The 23,893-nt window shown below is 45.9% G+C and overlaps 1 protein-coding gene and 1 long non-coding RNA gene across 2 annotated transcripts in view; one reads left to right on the top strand and one right to left on the bottom strand.

Annotated features, from left to right (window-relative positions):
• The window catches only part of LOC120986457, a 26,051-nt gene extending 16,105 nt beyond the window's left edge, over positions 1 to 9,946 (top strand). Inside the window, exon 3 of the long non-coding RNA XR_005775687.1 lies at positions 9,707 to 9,946. This is a non-coding gene — a long non-coding RNA (uncharacterized LOC120986457). The remainder of the gene's footprint in view (positions 1 to 9,706) is intronic.
• On the bottom strand, positions 2,115 to 23,893 carry HOOK2 (hook microtubule tethering protein 2). The gene is made up of 22 exons (XM_040415047.1): positions 23,731 to 23,893; positions 19,186 to 19,271; positions 17,832 to 17,904; positions 17,581 to 17,631; positions 13,630 to 13,762; positions 12,744 to 12,811; positions 11,311 to 11,373; positions 10,938 to 11,018; positions 9,011 to 9,174; positions 8,630 to 8,770; positions 8,145 to 8,346; positions 7,924 to 8,034; positions 7,571 to 7,658; positions 5,687 to 5,753; positions 5,472 to 5,609; positions 5,307 to 5,394; positions 5,193 to 5,227; positions 4,955 to 5,037; positions 4,675 to 4,778; positions 4,466 to 4,570; positions 4,234 to 4,305; positions 2,115 to 4,131 (listed from the first exon to the last, which is right to left on the bottom strand). The coding sequence occupies exons 1-22, from the start codon at positions 23,812 to 23,814 to the stop codon at positions 3,970 to 3,972; spliced, it is 2,199 nt and encodes a 732-aa protein (XP_040270981.1). The 5' UTR covers positions 23,815 to 23,893; the 3' UTR covers positions 2,115 to 3,969.

Below are 23,893 nucleotides of genomic sequence, written 5' to 3'. Positions count from 1 at the left end.
AAGGAGTCCGAGTATTGTTTTTTTAGCCAACGCCGCCATAAGTTGATTTCCTTTATCACCATGGGCGTAGGATTTAAACTTAGAGCGGAGGAGAATTTTGGCCGAGGTCACATTAAGTAGATTCTTAAGTTTCGCTCTCGCGTCAATAAGTTCAGCCGCGCAACTGAGCGCTTGCGATTGTTTGTGTAGAAGTTCAAGCTACTCAATACAGGACATGAGGCTGGTAATAGCTCGGGAGCGTTGTTTTTTGATGTGGGCACCGAGGGCAATAAGTTCTCCCCGAATTACAGCCTTATGAGTTTCCCAAACGATCGGGGGTGGAGGGGGTGCATTCCCGGCATTGTTCTGCTGGAGCAGTATTATAGTAGTTATATTCCTGTACATAGGAGCAGTATTATAGTAGTTATATTCCTGTACATAGGAGCAGTATTATAGTAGTTCTATTCTTGTACATAAGAGCAGTATTATAGTAGTTATATTATTGTACATAGGAGCAGTGTTATAGTAGTTATATTCTTGTACATAGGAGCAGTATTATAGTAGTTATATTCTTGTACATAGGAGCAGTATTATAGTAGTTATATTCTTGTACATAGGAGACAGTATTATAGTAGTTATATTCTTGTACATAGTAGGCAGTATTATAGTAGTTATATTCTTGTACATAGGAGCAGTATTATAGTAGTTATATTCTTGTACATAGGAGGCAGTATTATAGTAGTTATATTATTGTACATAGGAGCAGTGTTATAGTAGTTATATTCTTGTACATAGGAGCAGTATTATAGCAGTTATATTCTTGTACATAGGAGGCAGTATTATAGTAGTTATATTCTTGTACATAGGAGGCAGTATTATAGTAGTTATATTCTTGTACATAGGAGCAGTATTATAGTAGTTATATTCTTGTACATAGGAGCAGTATTATAGTAGTTATTCTTTTACAAATACAACATTATTTCATGAGTGTTTAAACCTGTCCCCATAACAAGGGTCTGTCTTATATGCACATTAATAATGGCTCCTGAATACAGTTCTCATTTGTCTACAAAAGCCATATGGGTACTTCTTCGTGTGGATTTCATTCTTTACAATGCAAATATGAAATAAACTGCACCTGAAAATACATTCCTGTGTGCAGGTACCCTATACTGATCACAGCCTCATGTCTCTAGTAAGAAGTGCAGCTCTGGAGCATACACTGCTGCCATTACAGGTATGATACTATAGGTAAATGTGCAATTCATCAATGCAGTAATACCCACATGAGCATGAGTTGTGTTTTTTTACAATATATGACAGTTCTTAAACATAATACGGTTCCAGTCTGTAGCAGTTCAGGTTTCTCATTCACAAAACTACTGCAAATGAAGGCGACAGTTGCTGGCTGTCATTGGCAGGGCACATAATGGGTGCAATGACTCCATATTTATTTCTGCTTAGCGTCTGGAAATGGTCTGGGCAGAGACGGGGGGTATAATGAAGGTGCCACCTGTGTCTGGATGGTGAACAACAAAACTATAGCGGCTGTCAGGGGATAAAATGATCTCCTCTACTAGTGGTCTGTCTGGGCCATCCAGAACCTGCTTGCCATGTTAGTGTGCCCTCATGTAAGCACTACCCCCAACACCTCCTATCAGCTAGGTCAGAACGGCCAACCTGCTTCTAAGTCCAATTATGGGCCCCCTCTCAAAGTCTGTCAACTGGACAAAATGTCTTTCAGTGTGTCATACCTAGCAGTCAGCAATCGCCAAGAGGTACACTACCCAAAAGTAGCCTCTGCCAGCCTTTTTATAGGGCAGCGGAGAAGCACTTTTACGCCCTCTTGTGGCAAGACGCAGTGTCTAATCAGACCATACCTGTAATCATTTACTTATCTGCCCGATACCTAACTGCACGTTGGGCTTTGCAGCAATCTGACATTTTTATCTGGGTGAAGTATTGTTTATTTTTTTTTGGTCAATGTGTGTACGTTAGACCCAGAGGACCACTTTAAAACCTGCAAATGGTTTCGTGAGGCAATGCTGCTTCTGTAAATGGAGCCTCCTGGACTCTTATCAACTCAAGATATTAATCACTTATGGAGGAGAAAAAAAATAAAATAAAAAGACGGATTTTGGTAAAAAGGAAGATAAAAGTTTTATTTGTAGTGTATAAAAGACAACATCATAAACAATACTACGAAAGGTAAGCTAAGAGCAGATAGAAAAGACATCTGTAAATTGGGGGGGGCCCACAAGACAAACTCCCCTCAATGACTAGAGGTTATATTTGTACCTATTCTATAGTGGACGGCATATTCAGCTCTTGTAAGTTATACCATCACAGCTCCATCTAGAGGGCACAGCAGGTACTGCACCTCTAACAATATGGAGCTCCTTACCCTCCCTAGTGGGGGTACCTCTGTATCAAGATGTATTTTAAAAAGCAGCTCTTCTCCTATAATGTTATAAAAATATCTACCTTAGGGCATAACGCGCTATTTATTATTTGAAGTGAAAGGGTCAGGAGTGACATACCAACCAGAACAATAAAAACGGTACAAGTTAGTAGCAATTCACAGCTTAAAACACATATAAATACAAGCAGAAAACAACATCCGTGTATAGACCCGAAAAACACCCCAACGTCACCTGTCCAAATATGAAAAGGGATGGGAAAATGGCAGCAGCAGGATTTAAAGGGCCAGTATAATACTATCCATATATATACTGTACATAGGACGTACCACTTTGGCTAGCTCAGGGCTCTGTGTTGCTAGCAAGAGTTAATAAGGCAACAAGTCAGTGCACGGGTGAAGGGGGGGGGGGGGGGGTACTGTCTGTACGTTTAATTATCTTTCAAAAAAGAAAATCTAATTTCCATTAAACAGCCCTAAAATTTGACTGCCATATACATATAAAATAGTGACGTCTTCTATCCAGAACCCTATTAGTGTTACTGACTTACATATAAATACTACACGTCAAAATGGCATATAACATACTGGAGCATGTATAAACTATTGGGGTCTCCCCTCCCCTAAATATAAAACGCGGTAAGCTATGTCTACCCAGAACCTATAAAAAGAGGTGAATGTGCATCCTAAGGAGAGGTCTTTGGCTTGTGCTTAACTATAGAATTAAATTGCACCAGTTGTGCAAAAGACAGGACGGTAAACCTTAAAATTATAGGTGGATAAAAAAAAAAATCCTATAGTTATTTCTCATTGCAGTAACCACAAACAACCACAAGGTGGTGCTGCAGTACTGGCTATATGCCTTCATAGAAGACTACCTATAGAATATAACTATGGTGAATTTGGGGTTTTTCCTACCCCGACGACCTGTAACGTGTACTGAACCAGTGTATGTGAGCGACTGAAAGACACAATGACTGTAATAAAACCATCCGTGATAATAAAACCATATGCTTATAGCTGAATGAGCAGGAGATCTCAGGGGCCGCCACATGCAGCCTGTATATGTCTCTATGTTAGGATGGGGCATGTACATAGGGCACCCTATCCTATAATGAGCCGTATCTAGCAGTCCACATCACTGCCTCCAGGGGGCACACTACAAGTACTCTGCTCATGTTCATTAATCTACAGCAAGTTCCATGCCAGTTTTGAGGATGCCCTAGGTAAAGGGAAACGCATAAGGGTAAAAGGAGGCAGCAAAGGTTAAAAAGAAGAAGGCAGAATTAGTTTTATAAAAAGGATCAGCGCCCCCTAGAGGAGTGCGATTGTCCAGACATTGACAGGTTAGTCCACGGATCAGCAACCTTCGTCAAACTACAGACTCCCAGCATCCACACTTACTTGGCTGTTATTGTAACTCCCATGGACGTAAAAGGGAGGATGTTGGGAGTTGTAGTTTCAGAACAGCTGGAGTGCCGGAGGTTGCTGGTCCCTGGCACTAGGTAAACAAGCCCTCCCTTATGGGGCTGGCAGAAGTATGCAGCTTATATAGAACCACCCTGGTGGGTTCATGACATGCTCTGCCGCTTGTCGCTGTATCTGGGGAGCATGGAGCGGGAGAGCGGTCCACGTCTGGCATTGGTGGCCAGTCTCTGCTGGGCCAGGAAAGACTGGGCTCCACTCGGGACCTGCGTCCTATCGTCGGTGACCTTTTGCTGCAGCGCCATGCCCTGCGGAGAAAGGGCATAATAAATATAGTAAGTGCAATACCCAAGCCAGGCTCCCCCCCCCCCCCCCCCGCCATTACCAGGCACCCCGGAGCAGTCACCCACCATGTTATACCAGGCACTTATGATCAGCTTTTCTTCCTGGTCTTTCTGAGACTTGGTCTTCTCGAAGTCAGTCTGGAAGAAAGGAAGTGGAAATACTATTGCATACCTCTATGGAGGGAAATCTGACACCCCTCCTGCACACAGAGCTGAAAGAGGATCAGGTTGTCAGACGCCTTTCTCCGACAACCTCCTTCACATGCACTCTTATGTATTATAACTAAGATGTCTGCACCTCCAAGTGCCGGATTCTGGTCTCCTTCTCCTGCAGTTGGTTCTTTAAGGCCTGGATCTCTGGAGGAATGTAATTCTGCTGCTTGGGATCCAGAGTTTTAATAACCTGAGGAGAAGGTTCACAAAAGATTTTTAAAAAGTCCAAAACGCATCCCAAAACGTGTGCACACGAGACGGGGAGATTAGCGTTTGGAAAAACTCGCTGCTCACCGTCCGGGCTTTGTCCACGTATCGCTTGTACCTCTCCTCCATGGCCCTCATGTCGTCCTCCTTCTGTCGTAAGATCTGCTGCAACTCATCCACTTTGCGGGACACTGCGGCGGGAGGGACGGAGAGTAATAATCAGGGTTAGAGCCCCAGGGCAAAACTCTGAATGCAAAAGGGATTCACACAGTTCCCATAAAACTCATCGGGAAATGTATAATCCTGAACAGAGTGAGCTCCCCCTAGTGGTGCATGCAGATATACAGAATTTGATAGGATTCCTTACTGTTCAAGTCGGCCTTAGGCTGCAGGGTTTCAATGTATTCTCTCTTTTTCTGCAATTCTGAGTGAGCATCATGAAGCATCTCCCTGAAAGAAGCACATCATGAAAACCAATGTAAATTAGATTGTCTCTGCAGGAAACAACCCTACTACAAATCCTACTTCTATCCAACTTTGGCGATGTGCATTAGACTGTAAGCTCTGCTGGACACATGTCCCCAATGTGCAGGTTACATACTTACAGGTGTTCTTCCAGCTTCCTCTTCAGCTGTGAGGACTAGGACAGAGAAGGGTCCGGTTAGAGTCCGGTGGGTGGACAGTACAGTGCAGTGGTCAAACATATAAGGCGCACTTACATCTTCTGCCCGGCTGCCCTGCTCCATCAGTTGTCTATGAAGATCCTCGATCCGATACTTCAGCTCCTGGATCTGCTGCTGATTCAGCCTGAAACAAGAGACAGTCATCATCTATGGAAGGTATGGGGGGAGGGAGGTTAGACGCACAATGCCCCCCTTCCTCACCGGTTTTCGCTCTCAAGTCTATTGCGGCCGCGGTTGGACTCTTCTAGCAAATTCTGCAGCTCGGACAGACGTTGCTGGTACGAGGCTTCCTGCACACAAAGCATCTTATTCTCCTGCTGCAGGCGGATAACCGTCTCCCTACAGGGTATACAGAGGTCAGTACAGGCAGCCATATACAACCTCTACTCTGTACATCGCATCTGCACAACTCTTACTTCAGCTCCGCAGGAAGGATCTCTGCTGCCAAGTTGTCCACCGGAGAAGACAGTCCAGAGAAGGCATCTACGAAGGGATGAAATGCCAAAAATCTCAGGAGGACTCGTCCAATTAACACAATTCCCTATTCTATACATCAGATTAGGGTTGTTGCGGGTATCGAAATTTCGATACCCAATCGATACTTTTGTCCCGGTATCGATACGATACCGGGATTTCCGTTTTTTCGATACTGGGCTGCGCTTCTGCGCAGTCTAGTATCTCTGAACATGAGCGCGCTGCTATCGGCGCGCTCATGTTCTCTCTCAGCAGCACGGGGAGAAGGAAGCTGTCCTCCCTCCCCCTGTGCTGCTGCCGCTGCCACCAATGAGAAGAGAGGGGCGGAGGAGGGGCGGCAATGAGAAGAGAGGGGGTGGAGGAGGGGCGGCAATGAGAAGAGAGGGGCGGAGGAGGGGCGGGCGCACTGCGCCACCAATGATAGGATTACTATCGGAGCGATGGGAGGAGACATCAGCTTCACTAGTGGGCGTTCCTTTTCCCTGCGCTGCGATTGGACAGCGCTACAGCCAGGGAGAAGGAACGCCCACTAGTGAAGCTGATGTCTCCTCCCATCGCTCCGATAGTAATCAGCAGCATGTGGAGCAGGAGAGGAGACAGTAATGGGGCACTGCGGGCGAACGGAGCGGCGCCCAGGACTAAATGGTGAGTGCTGAGACATCGCTGGGCGCCGCTCTGTGTGGCCTAATAGTGAAAGTCTGGACTCATATACAGTAGTCAGTCTTTAACACATACAGGAGGCGGGTGCCGGCAGCAGAATCGCATTGCCGGCACCCTGCCCCTGACAGGGAGCTGCGATCAGCGGCAGTTAACTGCCGCTGATCTGCTAGTACCCGCCTCCTGTATAAAGGGGTAAAATCATTGGTGGTGCAGTGTGCCCCCCCCCCCCTCAATCCCCCCATCCCATTAAAATCATTGGTGGCACAGTGCGCCGGCCCCTCTCAACCCTCCAGTATTAAAATCATTGGTGGCAGTGGCCACAGGGACCTCTCCACTCCCCCTCATTGGTGGTGCAGTGGCAGCTTCTGATCGGAGCCCCAGCTGTGTAAGCCTGGGGCTCCGATCGGTTTCCATGGCAGCCAGGACGCTACAGAAGCCCTGGTTGCCATGGTAACATCCCTGATGCTGTGTGCACAAAGCACAGAGCAGCAGGGACAGTGTGGAGTCCTATTCACCCTGATAGAGATCTATCAGGGTGAATAGGAAAAGGGATGAAAGATCCCAGGTTCTAGCCCCTAAGGGGGGAAATAGTTATTAAATAAAAAGTGAAAAAAAAAAAACACTAAAATATGAAGTATAAATCACCCCCCTTTTCCCAATTTCACATATAAAATATATAAATAAACATATTACATCGCCACGTCAGAAAAGTCCAAACTATTAAAATATAAAAAAAAAATCTAGGTGGTGAATGCCGGAACAGAAAAAATAAAATAAAAACTGCGCGATTCGCCATTTTTAAAAATGAGGAATGCACGTGGCTTTTTTTGTTTATTTTTTTCGCGTGGTATCGAATGGTATCGAGTATCGCAATACTTTTTCATGGTATCGAAACCGAATCAAAAATTTGGTATCGCAACAACTCTACATCAGATTAAGAAACATGGGTCAACAGAGGCGGAATCCATTATTTAGGAAGTTGACCAAAGACATCTGGCCCAGTATAACCCATCCACCCTAAGAACATGCCAGATCGCCCAGGCCCTTACAATGGTACAAAGGGAGCGGCAACTCCTTTAGCCCGGAGTGTTCATAGCCTGTAGTGATCATGAGGGCAGGAATACTGCCGGAGCCCTCAACTATCAGCTTTAGTTGTGTCTTCTCACCTGCTTGTACCAGGCACGTCTGCTGGAGGTGGGAGCAGCGCAGCTCTTCATTGGTCTCCCGTAGAGAGTCTCTTTCTGCCAGCAGCCGCTGGAAGAAAACACAGGAGCTTGGACATCATCCCACCATAGACCTCAGGATGCCCGTCCTCCGAAGAAGCAGCCATGCAGACGAGAAATCATGTCTGAAGTCTGCTATGACCAGAGAGGGATCACACACAGGCAACCAGCAGCAGGCGCCCCTGATCTCCAGAAGCGTCAAGCACACCCATCAGATCAAAGTGTTTGTTGGAAAGCTACAGCTAACGAGAGACTACCCAGGAAGACGACCCTACCAATGCAGGTACATTCCTCACCTCTCGCTCCTTCTGTAAAGCCTCAAATTTTTCCTTCAAGGTCTGGAACTCGAATTGCCACTTCTCTGCCCGCAAGGACTCTGCAGAGTGCTTCTTATTCAGCTCCTGGACCTGACAAGATGAACCAGCAGCAAATCGTACAGCTCCAACCATAAGCCAGGCCTGGATGTCATAGCTAATCCTAGAGCTCAATGTTCTAGTCAGATGCAGACATCACTTACCTGTCGGCCGAGGCTCTCCACCTGTCCTCGGGAGGCGTGCGCCTTGTGAAGCTCCTCCTCGAGCTGACAGGTGCGTTCCATGTAGACCGTGTTTCTCTCCTCGAGAAGCTTCACCTGGCGCCGCAGATCTCCCAGATCCTCCAACTTCTTCTTGTAAGACTCAACTAGGGACTCCAACTTCCCCACGCGGTCTGAAGAGTGCCTGATGAGGTAGAGACAAGGGGCCACAGTCATATCAGTTAGGAGGAGCCCTAGTGAAACTTTTCTGCAGCAGCCATTACAATGGGACGTGTATATTATGCAGTTTAATGCAGTGTACTGTTCCCTGTTATCAGCCATTTCAATGGAGCCTGACACAAATGCTCTAGAATGCCCACCTCCACCCCTATGATCAATGGGACCCTCCACAGAATTTTGATGAAAAATTTGGTACCTTTGGGGGGGAAAAAAAGTCTAGTTCTTGTTAGACAAGCCTGCCCCCTTACCGGAGTACGTCCATCTCATCCCGTAGTGACTGGGCCTCGTGTGCAAGTCCGGTTAGGTCTTGGTTCCGCTGATGGAGTTCCTGTAACTCCCGATCCAGCTCGTCACACCGTTGCCTGTAGTCATCACGTGCACTCTCCAGCCTGCAACATGTTGGAGCAATATCAGCCATTTGCCAGGATATTTAAACGGGTTGTCCAAGATTACAAAAACCGTTGTTTTCTTCCTAAAACAGTCCCACAGATTGTGGGTTGAATTGCAGCTCAGATCAATTCACTTTAATGGAGTGGAGCTGCAATCCCAGTCTTCACTGTAGACCTGTCATTCTGTTCATGAACCAGGAAGATCGTTAGTAACATTGCCTATCGTTGCTCTGCCCTTACCTGTAGTTTTCTTCCTGAAGTTGCTCGATCTGACTTTGCAACAGCAGCATTTTCTTAGTGAACATCTGGGGTGTCCCGATGTCTCCGTCTGGTGAATCGTGCTGCTCTCGAAGGGATCGGTTCTCAGAGAGAAGGTTACGCTTCTCTTCCATCAGCAAGGAGACCTTCAGGAGGAAAGGTGGAGGGGGGGGGGGGGGCACGACATGGGAGGGAGAGGAGCCAAGTGCACACAGTGTGAGAAGGGTTAAGAGACGAGAGCGGAAGAAAGGGTTAAGGGGAAAGGGGTCATAACAAGGGCTTTTCTCCTGTGGTTACCCCATACATATTCATCATCCAGGCTGGTACAGTACTACAATTCCTAGCATGTCCCCAGATCAACACATGAGGTCAGGTAACAACCCATGATGCTGTGCGGTTTTCGGTCCATGCACAGGGTGCGGGGACAAGGTATGGATATCCCATGCAATATTCTGCAAACCCTCTCACTCATGGCTTCTCCCTGTCCTAGGGGTCCGGTTCACTCCTAGATAAGAGCCTCACAGTTAGGCCCATGCAAATGACTGTGTCCGTTTAGCAGTCTGCAAACCGCGGATCGACAAAATACGGAAGCGGTCTGTGTGCCATCCGCATTTTTTGTTTTGGACCAATAGACTTCAATGGACCCACGGTCCGCGTTTTGCAGACATTCTATCCCAGGGATCAGCAACTTCCGGCACTCCGGCTGTTCAGAAACTACATCTCCCAGAATGCTTCGTTCACTTCTATGGGAGTTAGAACAGCCGAGCATGTTTTCATGCTGGGAGTTGTAGTATCACAGCAGCTGGGGTGCCAAAGTTTGTTGATCCCTGTTCTATCCTTTTGAAGAATGGACATACCGATAGGGAAAGCACACGGATGATCCATGCGCTTTCTGAATCTGTATGTCCGTTTCGCAAATTAAAGTCAACAGGTCCGCAAAAAATGTGGATGCAACACAGATGGTTTCCATATTGTGCAGACCGCAATCTATATATACGGCTGTGTGCACGAGGCTTTAGTTTGCAAACATACAAGTTCCTATAGGAGCAGGGCAGGGGTAAGGGTGCCAGCTTTGGGTACCATGCTAATTGCAGTGGGTACATGGTGGGCACAATTTCTATTAATCGATGATGCTTTTAGTGTGGAGCGCCAAAGAATCCTCCCCCCAATCCCAAAATTAGGGGTCTGTACCCACAAATGGCTGCAAAACAACATATACAAGTAACACATAGACAAAGGGGTACAGGATGCAAACATGTAGATGAGGGGGTGTCATGACCGACCCCTGGCACTGTGTTGCAGGGCAATGCCCTGGGTTAGGCAGCTGGCAGGCATTGCTGGCATGCAAAAAGGTTAGCATTAGAAGTAGCGGGTACAAGGCAGGCATTAAACTCACCCAACATCTCCGGATGCCAAATCAAACTCAGCTCAAAACCTTTTTAGAGGGTGAAATCATTCAATGAGGTCGCCATGTTTAGAAGCCCAGCCCCCACCCACCACCAGAGTCTGCCGGGCAGAAACCGCCGCCGGGTATGTGCCAACCTCAATGTGAAAAGGGGAAATTCTAACAATTCTTCAGCTGTCAAAAACTATACTTAAATGGCATGTCCACCCAGTGCCACGATCCTAGATTTTAAGTGAGGTTTGTCATAGGGGGCGGGGCTGTGACAACCCATATGAATGGGTCCCGGTGGGTTTCTGCTAGGCGACGGCACCTCATCTGCACTACCAGATCAATTAATCAATCTGCATCTACAAATGAGTAAATAAGAGCCCCCCAGGTTATTTAGGGTCGGGGGGTCTGTAATTTAGTAGATGCTGTGCACACCACCACACACACACGTGCAACCGAGTAGCAGACACGCCATCACCATGGAAACTGCGCATGCCCCACGTTACCCCCCCGTACCTGCTGCTCCAGCTCGTGGCACCGATGCAGGATGCCCATCTTCTCGTCCGTGTCCTCACTGAGGAAGTAATATTTACGAGACTGGAAGACAAAAAACAAGATACCAGGCTACAGTTCTACTCCAATCGCATCCAAAGCTGCAGTGACAATTCAGCATCCCCTGCTGGTTCAGTGTCTTCACAAAGCATGGTGCGACATGTAGCGTTTACACCAGTGTTATGTAACCTGCGGTCCACCGGCTGTTGTGCGACTACAACTCCTAGCATCCTTGGAATCGTAGTTTCACAACAGCTGGAGAGCTGCAGGATGCAGAACACCAAAACCCATCTCTCACTATCCCAGGAGGCAAGAAAGGTCTTGGGGGGACACTTACCTGACTGTCGTAGTTGACATAGCTGTCGGCAGTCGCTGCGTCTGTGGGTTCCTTGCTCAGGAGCTGTGGGAGAGGGAAAATACACAATCAGCAAGTACAGAACAAACATCCTCCAAATCAAAGTCCCTGCGCTACAGAATTGGGAATTTTTTTAACTAATAGCTAAATTTTTCAAGCCAAAATGACGGGCACCAAGCCGAGGGTGATGGACCAGACTATAAGTCAACGGGGTCCATCCGGCGACTGGTCTGTCGCTGACATGACAAGAACCATGTTTAACTACTTGTATTCCCTATGAGAATCTCTTCTTCATTCACACGACCGTACAGCCGCCATGCCCGTCTTGCAGACCGCAAATAGCGGTCCACAAATCCCGGGCACCGGCCGAGTGAACTCTGCACTGCGGTGCGGACCCACTGGCTTGAATGGGTCAGCGATCTGCAACATATGGCAAAAGAGAGGACAAGCCCTATTTTTTGCAGTGCGGAGGCACGGAACGGAAGCCCACGGAAACACTCGGACGCCCTTACGTGGGCTTTCGAGTCTGTGCCTCCACACCGCAATTTGCGATCCGCAACACGGGCAAGGCAGCCACACGGTCGTGTGAATGGGCCCTAATTCTGCATTGTGCAGATCCTCTGTTACTTATACAAGTGACAAAAACACTGACGACTGCCGGTGCCAATTGCATGGTGGCACAAGGAATGGTAGACCTAGTGGACCATTTATTCGCACATTTCCAGGAGGGATAACAGAGGAATCCAAAGAAAAGGTGCTCCATACCCACAATTTTATGAGGAATGCAAGTATTTTACTAAGACATGGCAGAGGAGGTGACAGGTGCTCATTAATGAGAAACTCCGCAGAGAATACATGGATGCAGCAAGCATGTTAGGGGTCTCTTTTTACCCCCACCCCCAATCCAGCAGGATCCCCGGAGATCTGTAGAAAAAAAATTGCTGGAATTCACTGTACATGCGCCATTTGGTACAAGCAAGCATGTTTGGGGTCTCATTTCCCCCCCAACCCCAATCAAGAAGGATGCCCGCAGGTCTGTAGACTAATTATTGGAAATGGTGGCTGGTATTCATTGCGCATGCGCCATTCGGTACATCCATGCAGGCATGTTTGGGGTCTCTCCCCTCCCCCACCCCCAATCCAGCAGGACCCCCAGAGTTCTGTAAGCTGATTACCGGTAATGGCAGTATGGTATGTACGCAGTGACTCCGCCAGCAGAATAGCGAGGCGCAGGCGCCATTTGGTGACCTGTACAATGTGCTGAAGAGCACAGGGGGGGAAGCATTTTTACCCACTGGCTAGCTTTGCCCTCTCCTCCACTGTATATAGCCATCGAGCCTGTGCTGCAAACAATCAGCCGTGACAGGACGCAGGATACAAGGGTTGGGTGGGGTTCTACTTTAAATAGCACCTACCTCCTGTATGGACTCCATGACAGCCTGCTGCACCGACTCTCCCAGGGTCATGATTTGCTGGATATGCTCTGAAGTTTGGAGAAGAAGGATCAGAGTCATAATGGAGGCTTCCACTCGAGACAGAACTGATCTGTTAGGTTATACACATTGCTGGGCAGAGCATGACAAAGTAACCCTACAAAGAGAATCCCCGCCCTGTGTACCAGGTAAAATACATCATCAGTTGTGGAGAGTCCCTTTAAATCAATTTTCACATTTTCAGCGTGTAAATAATAATAAATGGCCTCCCTATTTCCAACTGATCTCGGTCGTTCCCCCTTGTTAAAGGGAACCTGTCACCGGGATTTTGGGTATAGAGCTGAGGACACGGGTTGCTAGATGGCCGCTAGCACATCCGCAATACCCAGTCCCCATAGCTCTGTGTGCTTTTATTGTGTAAAAAAAACGATTTGATACATATGCAAGTTATCCTGAGATGAGTCAGAGCTTGAAAACATGACTCTTCTCTGGTCACACAAGTAAGATATGACTCTTTTATGTTAATTTGCATATGTATCAAATCGTTTTTTTTACACAATAAAAGCACACAGAACTATGGGGACTGGATATTGCGGATGTGCTAGCGGCCATCTAGCAACCCGTGTCCTCAGCTCTATACACAAAATCCTGGTGACAGGTTCCCTTTAACACCACGTTTGTTTGGAGCAGTTCACTTATAATCATTTTCTCTGTCCCATAGATTGCAGTTTAGTTGCAGCCAATATAGACAAGTAATGCTGCACTGTAAAGCATAGGGGAGTGCCCGAGTAGTAGTGGAAATAACCCTAATTTATCTGGTAGCAGGACACTAGAAGTGGAGGGATTGGAGGCAAATCTTGTGTCGCACCTTCCTTCTTGTCACAGCTGATAGCACATCCCAGCACCAGCTGCACCATCTTCCTCAGCTCTGCAGTGTTGGAAAACTCCCCAATCATCGCAACATCTGGGATGTGGTCCTCCGAAACCGGGTGCGAAAGAACCTGGGCAGGAATAAACACATTACAATTCTGCAGGCTTCAGAGCTGAAATCCCCCTGCATGTTCAGAGTCTGCAAAATCACCGCAGTAGACTCTGGGCAGACAGTCTGGGAAGTGTCATCTTTACACCAGTCTGATGTAAGAAAACGCTGCCCTGTCTGGGGACAAGCTTGCTGACTGTTTCCAATAACAAAAAAATGGAAGCATTGTATTATAAAAAGTTGTAACTCAGGATCAGTACAGGATAAGTAATGTATGTACACAGTGACTCCACCAGCAGAATAGTGAGTGCAGCTCTGGAGTATAATACAGGATGTAACTCAGGATCAGTACAGGATAAGTAATGTATGTACACAGTGACTCCACCAGCAGAATAGTGAGTGCAGCTCTGGAGTATAATACAGGATGTAACTCAGGATCAGTACAGGATAAGTAATGTATGTACACAGTGACTCCACCAGCAGAATAGTGAGTGCAGCTCTGGAGTATAATACAGGATGTAACTCAGGATCAGTACAGGATAAGTAATGTAATGTATGTACACAGTGACTCCACCAGCAGAATAGCGAGTGCAGCTCTGGAGTATAATACAGGATGTAACTCAGGATCAGTACAGGATAAGTAATGTATGTACACAGTGACACCACCAGCAGAATAGCGAGTGCAGCTCTGGAGTATAATACAGGATGTAACTCAGGATCAGTACAGGATAAGTAATGTATGTACACAGTGACACCACCAGCAGAATAGCGAGTGCAGCTCTGGAGTATAATACAGGATGTAACTCAGGATCAGTACAGGATAAGTAATGTATGTACACAGTGACTCCACCAGCAGAATAGTGAGTGCAGCTCTGGAGTATAATACAGGATTAAACTCAGGATCAGTACAGGATATGTAATGTATGAACACAGTGACTCCACCAGCAGAATAGTGAGTGCAGCTCTGGAGTATAATACAGGATTAAACTCAGGATCAGTACAGGATATGTAATGTATGAACACAGTGACTGCACCAGCAGAATAGTGAGTGCAGCTCTGGAGTATAATACAGGATGTAGCTCAGGAAAAGATGAGCAGATGAAAATCCCCGTGGGAAGTGTAAAAGCAGCCACAATAACAATTCGAGGACAGATTTACAGTGGATTTTAGGTAGAAATAAAAACGTGTCCACTTGCACCCAGTGACCACCAGATGGCGGCCTTACACAATGATCAGTTCCGAGGGATTATAGGATATGTTGTAACATGGACCCGGCCTTATGACGATCTTTGAGCTTTTATGATTCAGAAGAGGACACGTCACCCCAGAAGGAACCTCAGACCCAACCTCCGTCCCCCTGAACATTCATGGACTACCCAACTGTCGACCAGATAAAGTCAAGTCATTGAAGGAACTACTATAGTGTAAATTAAGAATGAATGTCAGTCAGCCAATGGGGAACTGTCATGAAATGTACAAGCTCTTGCCTTTGTCCAGAGCTCTGCTTGCTGTCAGTGAAAGGACTATTCTGGTATAACATATACAGTATATGCCCCAGCACTACAGATATTTTAGGTTTGTGGCTGCACAATGATTAACGCTGGTCGCAGGGGACATTTTCTTGGGATGAGGCCTGCAGCAGGTGAAGAGGAAGTGCGGGTGAAGGACTGAGATAAGAGCGCAGAAGAAATTCCAGAAAGGGGGAAGCCCAAGCGACAAAGGCTCCATTGTTCGCGCTGCAAGCGGAATAAGGGCACAAGCTCACTGACGGGGTTTTTCTGGCAGGACAAGGTGATGATTACAGATAGCCCTGGAGGGGAAAGGACGACGTAATCTGGAAAAGATGAAAAACACCACACAACCTGCAACACTGATACATTCCAGGCCAAAGATCAAGCAGGAGCCCGCAAAAGCTGCTCTATATACGTCATCTGTACAGTCTGCTGAACCTGCGGGTGGTCTACAGTGTATGGAGGCTTCATACAGCAGATGGCAGGGGGAAAGAAGGGTCAGGAGCGTGTCCAATCCATTCCACTGCAGGGCTACACTCCTGTCCCTTTGGGGAAACACATGCGTCTAATACTGCCCCCTATGTAACAAGAATATAACTACTATAATAACTGCCCCCTATGTACAAAAAATATAACTACTATAATACTGCTCCTATGTACAAGAATATAACTACTATAATACTGCCCCCTATGTACAAGAATATAACTACTATAATACTGCTCCTATGTACAAGAATATAACTACTATAATACTGCTCCTATGTACAAGAATATAACTACTATAATACTGCTCCTATGTACAAGAATATAACTACTATAATACTACCTCCTATGTACAGGAATATAACTACTATAATACTGCCTCCTATGTACAAGAATATAAACTACTATAATACTGCCTCCTATGTACAAGATTATAACTACTATAATACTGCCTCCTATGTACAAGAATATAACTACTATAATACTGCTCCTATGTACAGGAATATAACTACTATAATACTGCCTCCTATGTACAAGAATATAACTACTATAATACTGCTCCTATGTACAAGATTATAACTACTATAATACTGCCTCCTATGTACAAGAATATAACTACTATAATACTGCTCCTATGTACAGGAATATAACTACTATAATACTGCCTCCTATGTACAAGAATATAACTACTATAATACTGCCTCCTAATGTACAAGAATATAACTACTATAATACTGCCTCCTATGTACAAGAATATAACTACTATAATACTGCCTCCAAGTACAAGAATATAACTACTATAAAACTCCTCCTATGTACAAGAATATAACTACTATAATACTGCCCCCTATGTACAAGAATATAACTACTATATACTGCCTCCTATGTCACAAGAATATAACTACTATAATACTGCCTCCTATGTACAAGAATATACCTACTATAATACTGCTCCTATGTACAAGAATATAACTACTATAATACTGCTCCTATGTACAGAAATATAACTACTATAATACTGCCCCCTATGGTACAAGAATATAACTACTATAATACTGTCTTAGGTACAAGACTATAACTACTATAATACTGCTCCTATGTACAAGAATATAACTACTATAATACTTGATCTTATGTACAAAATATAACTACTATAATACTGCCTCCTATGTACAAGAATATAACTACTATAATACTGCCTCCTATGTACAAGAATATAACTACTATAATACTGCCCCCTATGTACAAGAATATAACTACTATAATACTGCCCCCTATGTACAAGAATATAACTACTATAATACTGCCTGCTATGTACAAGAATATAACTACTATAATACTGCCCCCTATGTACAAGAATATAACTACTATAATACTGCCTCCTATGTACAAGAATATAACTACTATAATACTGCTCTTATGTACAAGAATATAACTACTATAATACTGCTCCTATGTACAAGAATATAACTACTATAATACTGCTCCTATGTACAAGAATATAACTACTATAATACTGCTCCTATGTACAAGAATATAACTACTACAATACTGCCCCCTATGTACAAGAATATAACTACTATAATACTGCTCCTATGTACAAGAATATAACTACTATAATACTGCCCCCTATGTACAAGAATATAACTACTATAATACTGCTCTTATGTACAAGAATATAACTACTATAATACTGCTCCTATGTACAAGAATATAACTACTATAATACTGCTCCTATATACAAGAATATAACTACTATAATACTGCTCCTATGTACAAAAATATAACCGCTATAATACTGCCACCTGTCACTGGACATTACTTTATGTAGACAGAAGATACTCACTTCCTGATAATACTCCAGAATGCTCTGCAGGATTCTCTTCAGATTACTGACCTGATGGAAGGGAGGAATTAGTGCATGTTAGTAGCCGACGGTTCTCTGGATATAAGGTGTGACGGTACATTATTTGTACAGTGCTGACTCTGTATAGCAGGAGAAGCCATTGTCCTTTGAAACGCTCATTGAATACAGCACTAGGTGACTATGGGCAGGGAACAGGTTATGACAACTCCCTCTATGGCGCTACCACTTACTTTCAGCCTCCAGTTGTCGGTAGGGTCCGGCTTTATCCTCATCAGCCAGGCTTCATTAAACCAGGAGGAATCTCTGCAGACACAAGACACACCATTAGCACTGAGGGTACAGGTTTATTTCATTTTATATTTAATCATTGCTTGTCCGAGATAAGTAAAGATAAACTTATTTTTCTTTTTTTATTTATTCCAGAAACAGCGCCACTCTTGTCCACGGACAGTCTCAGGTATTGCACCTAATTTCTCAGGTGCAATACCAGATACAGCCACAGACATCAGTGGCACTGTTTTCTGGGGAAGAAGTAAAGCAAGTCTGTCTTTCTAATCTCTAAGAACACATAAGATTAAAGGGAACCTGTCACCGGGATTTTGTGTATAGAGCTGAGGACATGGGTTGCTAGATGGCCGCTAGCACATCTGCAATATCCAGTCCCCATAGCTCTGTGTGCTTTTATTGTGTAAAAAAAAATACGATTTAATACATATGCAAATTAACCTGAGATGAGTCAGAGTTTGAAAATATGACTCTTCTCTGGTCAAACAAGTAAGATATGACTCTTATATGTTAATTTGCATATGTATCAAATTGTTTTTTTACACAATAAAAGCACACAGAGCTATGGGGACTGGGTATTGCAGATGTGCTAGCGGCTATCTAGCAACCTATGTCCTCAGCTCTATACACAAAATCCCGGTGACAGGTTCCCTTTAAGGAGTTTTCACTAACAGGAAAGCTAGTAAATGTCAGACTTTTGGGGACCCACCACTTCGATCCCCATAATCCTTGGTCTCCCCCTCACCAGTTGTTTGGCAAGGTGGCCGAACTTGAGCTCCAGACAACTCTATGGAGATAGGGAAAGAGAGTGACTGTGGGCCCCCATATTGGTGGTCGGTGGGGCCCCAGCAGTCTAATATTGGGCACCTATCTTGTGAACCCTTCAAGGAGGGGGAAGTACAGGACCCCAATTAGACAACCGATACCCTAAGATCAGCAGAACGGGGTCTCCATGCACTACTTTTGGGGTGTCAGAAGGTACCAATCAAGTGCACCACGAGATTGATGGCATCATATAGCTCTGCTGACTGTGCAGCTGCCTGACACTGCGCGGCACTCCTGGACACATGTGCAGGACTAGCCGGAACTTGAAGGACATCCAAAGATGCGCCCAGGACAGTGGCCCCGTGGGACAGACCTCTGATGCCCATGAAGCCCGCACACATATGCAGGACAGGGTGACATGTACCAGGATGCAGGGTGATTGAGGAGACAGGCGTGACATTACAAGCACTACTATGCCACTATGGACAAGTCATCACATCAGTCTCAGGATTCAAACCCTGATTTTCTACTCACATGAGATTCAACACCTGGGCGATAGCAAGTCCTCCCGTTAAGTCCTTGTAGGACGCACACGGACCGGAGACTGGAAACGTTCTCATCTACGGAAGGAAGACACAACGTGTTATATTCCTGCTATAGCGCTGCCATAGTATAAGTGAGTAGGGTCTCTAGTATAGCGCTGCCATAGTATAAGTGAGGAGGGTCTCTAGTATAGCGCTGCCATAGTATAAATGAGGAGGGTCTCTAGTATAGCGCTGCCATAGTATAAGTGAGGAGGGTCTCTAGTATAGCGCTGCCATAGTATAAATGAGGAGGGTCTCTAGTATAGCGCTGCCATAGTATAAATGAGGAGGGTCTCTAGTATAGCATGGTCATAGTATAAATGAGGAGGGTCTCTAGTATAGCGCTGCCATAGTATAAGTGAGGAGGGTCTCTAGTATAGCGCTGCCATAGTATAAGTGAGGAGGGTCTCTAGTATAGCGCTGCCATAGTATAAGTGAGGAGGGTCTCTAGTATAGCGCTGCCATAGTATAAGTGAGGAGGGTCTCTAGTATAGCGCTGCCATAGTATAAGTGAGTAGGGTCTCTAGTATAGCGCTGCCATAGTATAAGTGAGTAGGGTCTCTAGTATAGCGCTGCCATAGTATAAGTGAGGAGGGTCTCTAGTCTAGCGCTATCATAGTATAAGTGAGGAGGGTCTCTAGTATAGCGCTGCCATAGTATAAGTGAGGAGGGTCTCTAGTATAGCGCTGCCATAGTATAAATGAGGAGGGTCTCTAGTATAGCGCTGCCATAGTATAAGTGAGGAGGGTCTCTAGTATAGCGCTGCCATAGTATAAGTGAGGAGGGTCTCTAGTATAGCGCTGTCATAGTATAAGTGAGGAGGGTCTCTAGTATAGCGCTGTCATAGTATAAGTGAGGAGGGTCTCTAGTATAGCGCTGCCATAGTATAAGTGAGGAGGGTCTCTAGTATAGCGCTGTCATAGTATAAGTGAGGAGGGTCTCTAGTATAGCGCTGTCATAGTATAAGTGAGGAGGGTCTCTAGTATAGCATGGTCATAGTATAAGTGAGGAGGGTCTCTAGTATAGCGCTGTCATAGTATAAGTGAGGAGGGTCTCTAGTATAGCGCTGCCATAGTATAAGTGAGGAGGGTCTCTAGTATAGCGCTGCCATAGTATAAGTGAGGAGGGTCTCTAGTATAGCGCTGCCATAGTATAAGTGAGTAGGGTCTCTAGTATAGCGCTGTAATAATACACTGCTCAAAAAAATAAAGGGAACACAAAAATAACACATCCTAGATCTGAGTTAATTAAATATTCTTCTGAAATACTTTGCTCTTTACATAGTTGAATGTGCTGACAACAAAATCACACAAAAATAAAAAAATGGAAATCAAATTTTCAACCCATGGAGGTCTGGATTTGGAGTCACACTCAAAATTTAAATGAAAAAACACACTACAGGCTGATCCAACTTTGATGTAATGTCCTTAAAACAAGTCTAAATGAGGCTCAGTAGTGTGTGTGGCCTCCACGTGCCTGTATGACCTCCCTACAACGCCTGTGCATGCTCCTGATGAGGTGGCGGACGGTCTCCTGAGGGATCTCCTCCCAGACCTGGACTAAAGCATCTGCCAACTCCTGGACAGTCTGTGGTGCAAAGTGACGTTGGTGGATAGAGCGAGACATGATGTCCCAGATGTGCTCAATTGGATTCAGGTCTGGGAACGGGCTGGCCAGTCCATAGCTCAATGCCTTCGTCTTGCAGGAACTGCTGACCACACTCCAGCCACATGAGGTCTAGCAGGAACCCAGGGCCAACCGCACCAGCATATGATATCACAAGGGGTCTGAGGATCTCATCTCGGTATCTATTGGCAGTCAGGCTACCTCTGGCGAGCACATGGAGGGCTGTGCGGCCCTCCAAAGAAATGCCACCCCACACCATTACTGACCCAATGCCAAACCGGTCATGCTGGAGGATGTTGCAGGCAGCAGAACGTCTCCACGGCGTCACAAGGACTCTGTCACGTCTGTCACATGTGCTCAGTGTGAACCTGCTTTCATCTGCACAGGCGCCAGTGGCGAATTTGCCAATCTTGGTGTTCTCTGGTCAGACCACACATTGGAGTACTGTGTACAGTTCTGGGCTCCTGTAAACAAGGCCAGACAATAGCAGAGCTGGAGAGGGTCCAGAGGAGGGCAACTAAAGTAATAACTGGAATGGGGCAACTTCAGTACCCTGAATGATTATCAAAATTAGGGTTATTCACGTTAGAAAAAGACGACTGAGGGGAGATCTTAATTACTATGTATAAATATATCAGGGGGCAGTACAGAGATCTATCCCATCATCTATTTATCCCCAGGACGTGACTGTGACGAGGGGACATCCTCTGCGTTTGGAGGGAAAGAAGGTTTGTACACAAAACATAGAAAAGGGTTCTTTACGGTAAGAGCAGTGAGACTATGGAGCTCTCTGCCTGAGGTAGGTGGTGATGGTGAGTACAATAAGGAATTCAGAGGGGCCTGGATGTATTTCTGGAGTGTAATAATATTACAGGCTATAGCTACTAGAGAGGGGTCGTTGATCCAGGAGTGTTATTCTGATTGCTGATTGGAGTCGGGAAGGAATTTTTTTATTCCCTAAAGTGAGGAAAATGGCTTCTACCTCACAGGGTTTTTTTTGCCTTCTCTGGATCAACTTGTAGGATGACAGGCCGAACTGGGATGGACAAATGGTCTTTTTCGGCCTTATGTACTATGTTACTATGTTACTATGTTACTAAATGCCAAACGTCCTGCACGGTGTTGGGCTGTAAGCACAACCCCCACCTGTGGACGTCGGGCCTCATATCACCCTCATGGAGTCTGTTTCTGACCGTTTGAGCAGACACTTGCACATTTGTGGCCTGCTGGCGGTCATTTTGGCAGGGCTCTGGCAGTGCTCCTCCTGTTTCCTCCTTGCACAAAGGCGGAGGTAGCGGTCCTGCTGCTGGGTTGTTGCCCTCCTACGGCCTCATCCACGTCTCCTGATATACTAGCCTGTCTCCTGGTAGCGCCTCCATGCTCTAGACACTACGCTGACAGACACAGCAATCCTTCTTGCCACAGCTCGCATTGATGTGACTGGATAAGCTGCACTACCTGAGCCAGTTGTGTGGGTTGTAGACTCCGTCTCATGCTACCACTAGAGTGAAAGCACCGCCAGCATTCAAAAGTGACCAAAACATCAGCCAGGAAGCATAGGAACTGAGAAGTGGTCTGTGGTCACCACCTGCAGAACCACTCCTTTATTGGGGGTGTCTTGCTAATTGCCTATAATTTCCACCTGTTGTCTATCCCATTTGCACAACAGCATGTGAAATTGATTGTCACTCAGTGTTGCTTCCTAAGTGGACAGTTTGATTTCACAGAAGTGTGATTGACTTGGAGTTACATTGTGTTGTTTAAGTGTTCCCTTTATTTTTTTGAGCAGTGTATAAATGAGGAGGGTCTCTAGTACAGCGCTGTCATAGTATAAATGGGGGGGTAGTATAGTTATAGTATAAATGAACAGGGGCTTTAGTATAGTATAGGGGAGTATTAAGAGCACCCTTGTATAATGAGTAGGGAAGTATTAAAGGTACCCTGGCATAAAGAGTAGCAGCTCTAGTATAGGGCAGCATAGAGAGTACCCCGTGTAACGAGCGGGGGCAGCATAGAGAGTACCCCGTGTAACGAGCGGGGGGCAGCATAGAGAGTACCCTGTGTAACGAGCGGGGGCAGCATAGAGAGTACCCCGTGTAACGAGCGGGGGCAGCATAGAGAGTACCCCGTGTAACGAGCGGGGGCAGCATAGAGAGTACCCCGTGTAACGAGCGGGGGCAGCATAGAGAGTACCCCGTGTAACGAGCGGGGGCAGCATAGAGAGTACCCCGTGTAACGAGCGGGGGCAGCATAGAGAGTACCCCGTGTAACGAGCGGGGGCAGCATAGAGAGTACCCCGTGTAACGAGCGGGGGCAGCATAGAGAGTACCCCGTGTAACGAGCGGGGGCAGCATAGAGAGTACCCCGTGTAACGAGCGGGGGCAGCATAGAGAGTACCCCCATATAATGAGTAGGGCAGTATAGAGAGTACCCCCATATAATGAGTAAGGCAGTATAGAGAGTACCCCCATATAATGAGTAGGGCAGTATAGAGAGTACCCCCATATAATGAGTAAGGCAGTATAGAGAGTACCCCCATATAATGAGTAGGGCAGTATAGAGAGTACCCCCATATAATGAGTAGGGCAGTATAGAAAGTACCCCCATATAATGAGTAGGGGCTGTAGTATTATGTAGGGGCAGGTACTAGGATGCACGGAAGTATTATACCTGTGGAGAGTTACATAATTTCTTGATGGGAGGAAATACTACCGGGCACGTGACGATACAGTAATCCTCTGCTCCACGGTAAGACGCTTACCAGGGTGAGTAATAATGAGTAAAGTGGGAGTAAGAGTAGTAACAGCAAGAAAAGTTTAGTTAGAAGTGTCCAGCCGCGCTGTCCTCTCCCCCCGTGGGAGACACATACCCATGTCAGCAGGGGGTCACTCTGCTCCCCTCTCCTGTCGCCGCTCATCTCCCGGTGTCGCCGGCTCTTTACCTCAGAAAACATACGGTTTTAGCCAGTAGGCCACGGCAAGGCGAATTCCAGCTGTTTATGTCCTCGCCGGGCACCGTAGCGCTCACGTATA

Source organism: Bufo bufo, chromosome 1 (assembly GCF_905171765.1).
Source record: "Bufo bufo chromosome 1, aBufBuf1.1, whole genome shotgun sequence".
Classification (NCBI taxonomy): Eukaryota; Metazoa; Chordata; class Amphibia; order Anura; family Bufonidae; genus Bufo; species Bufo bufo.
Note: the sequence above shows the minus strand (reverse complement) of the source record. Positions and strands in the feature narration are given on the sequence as shown.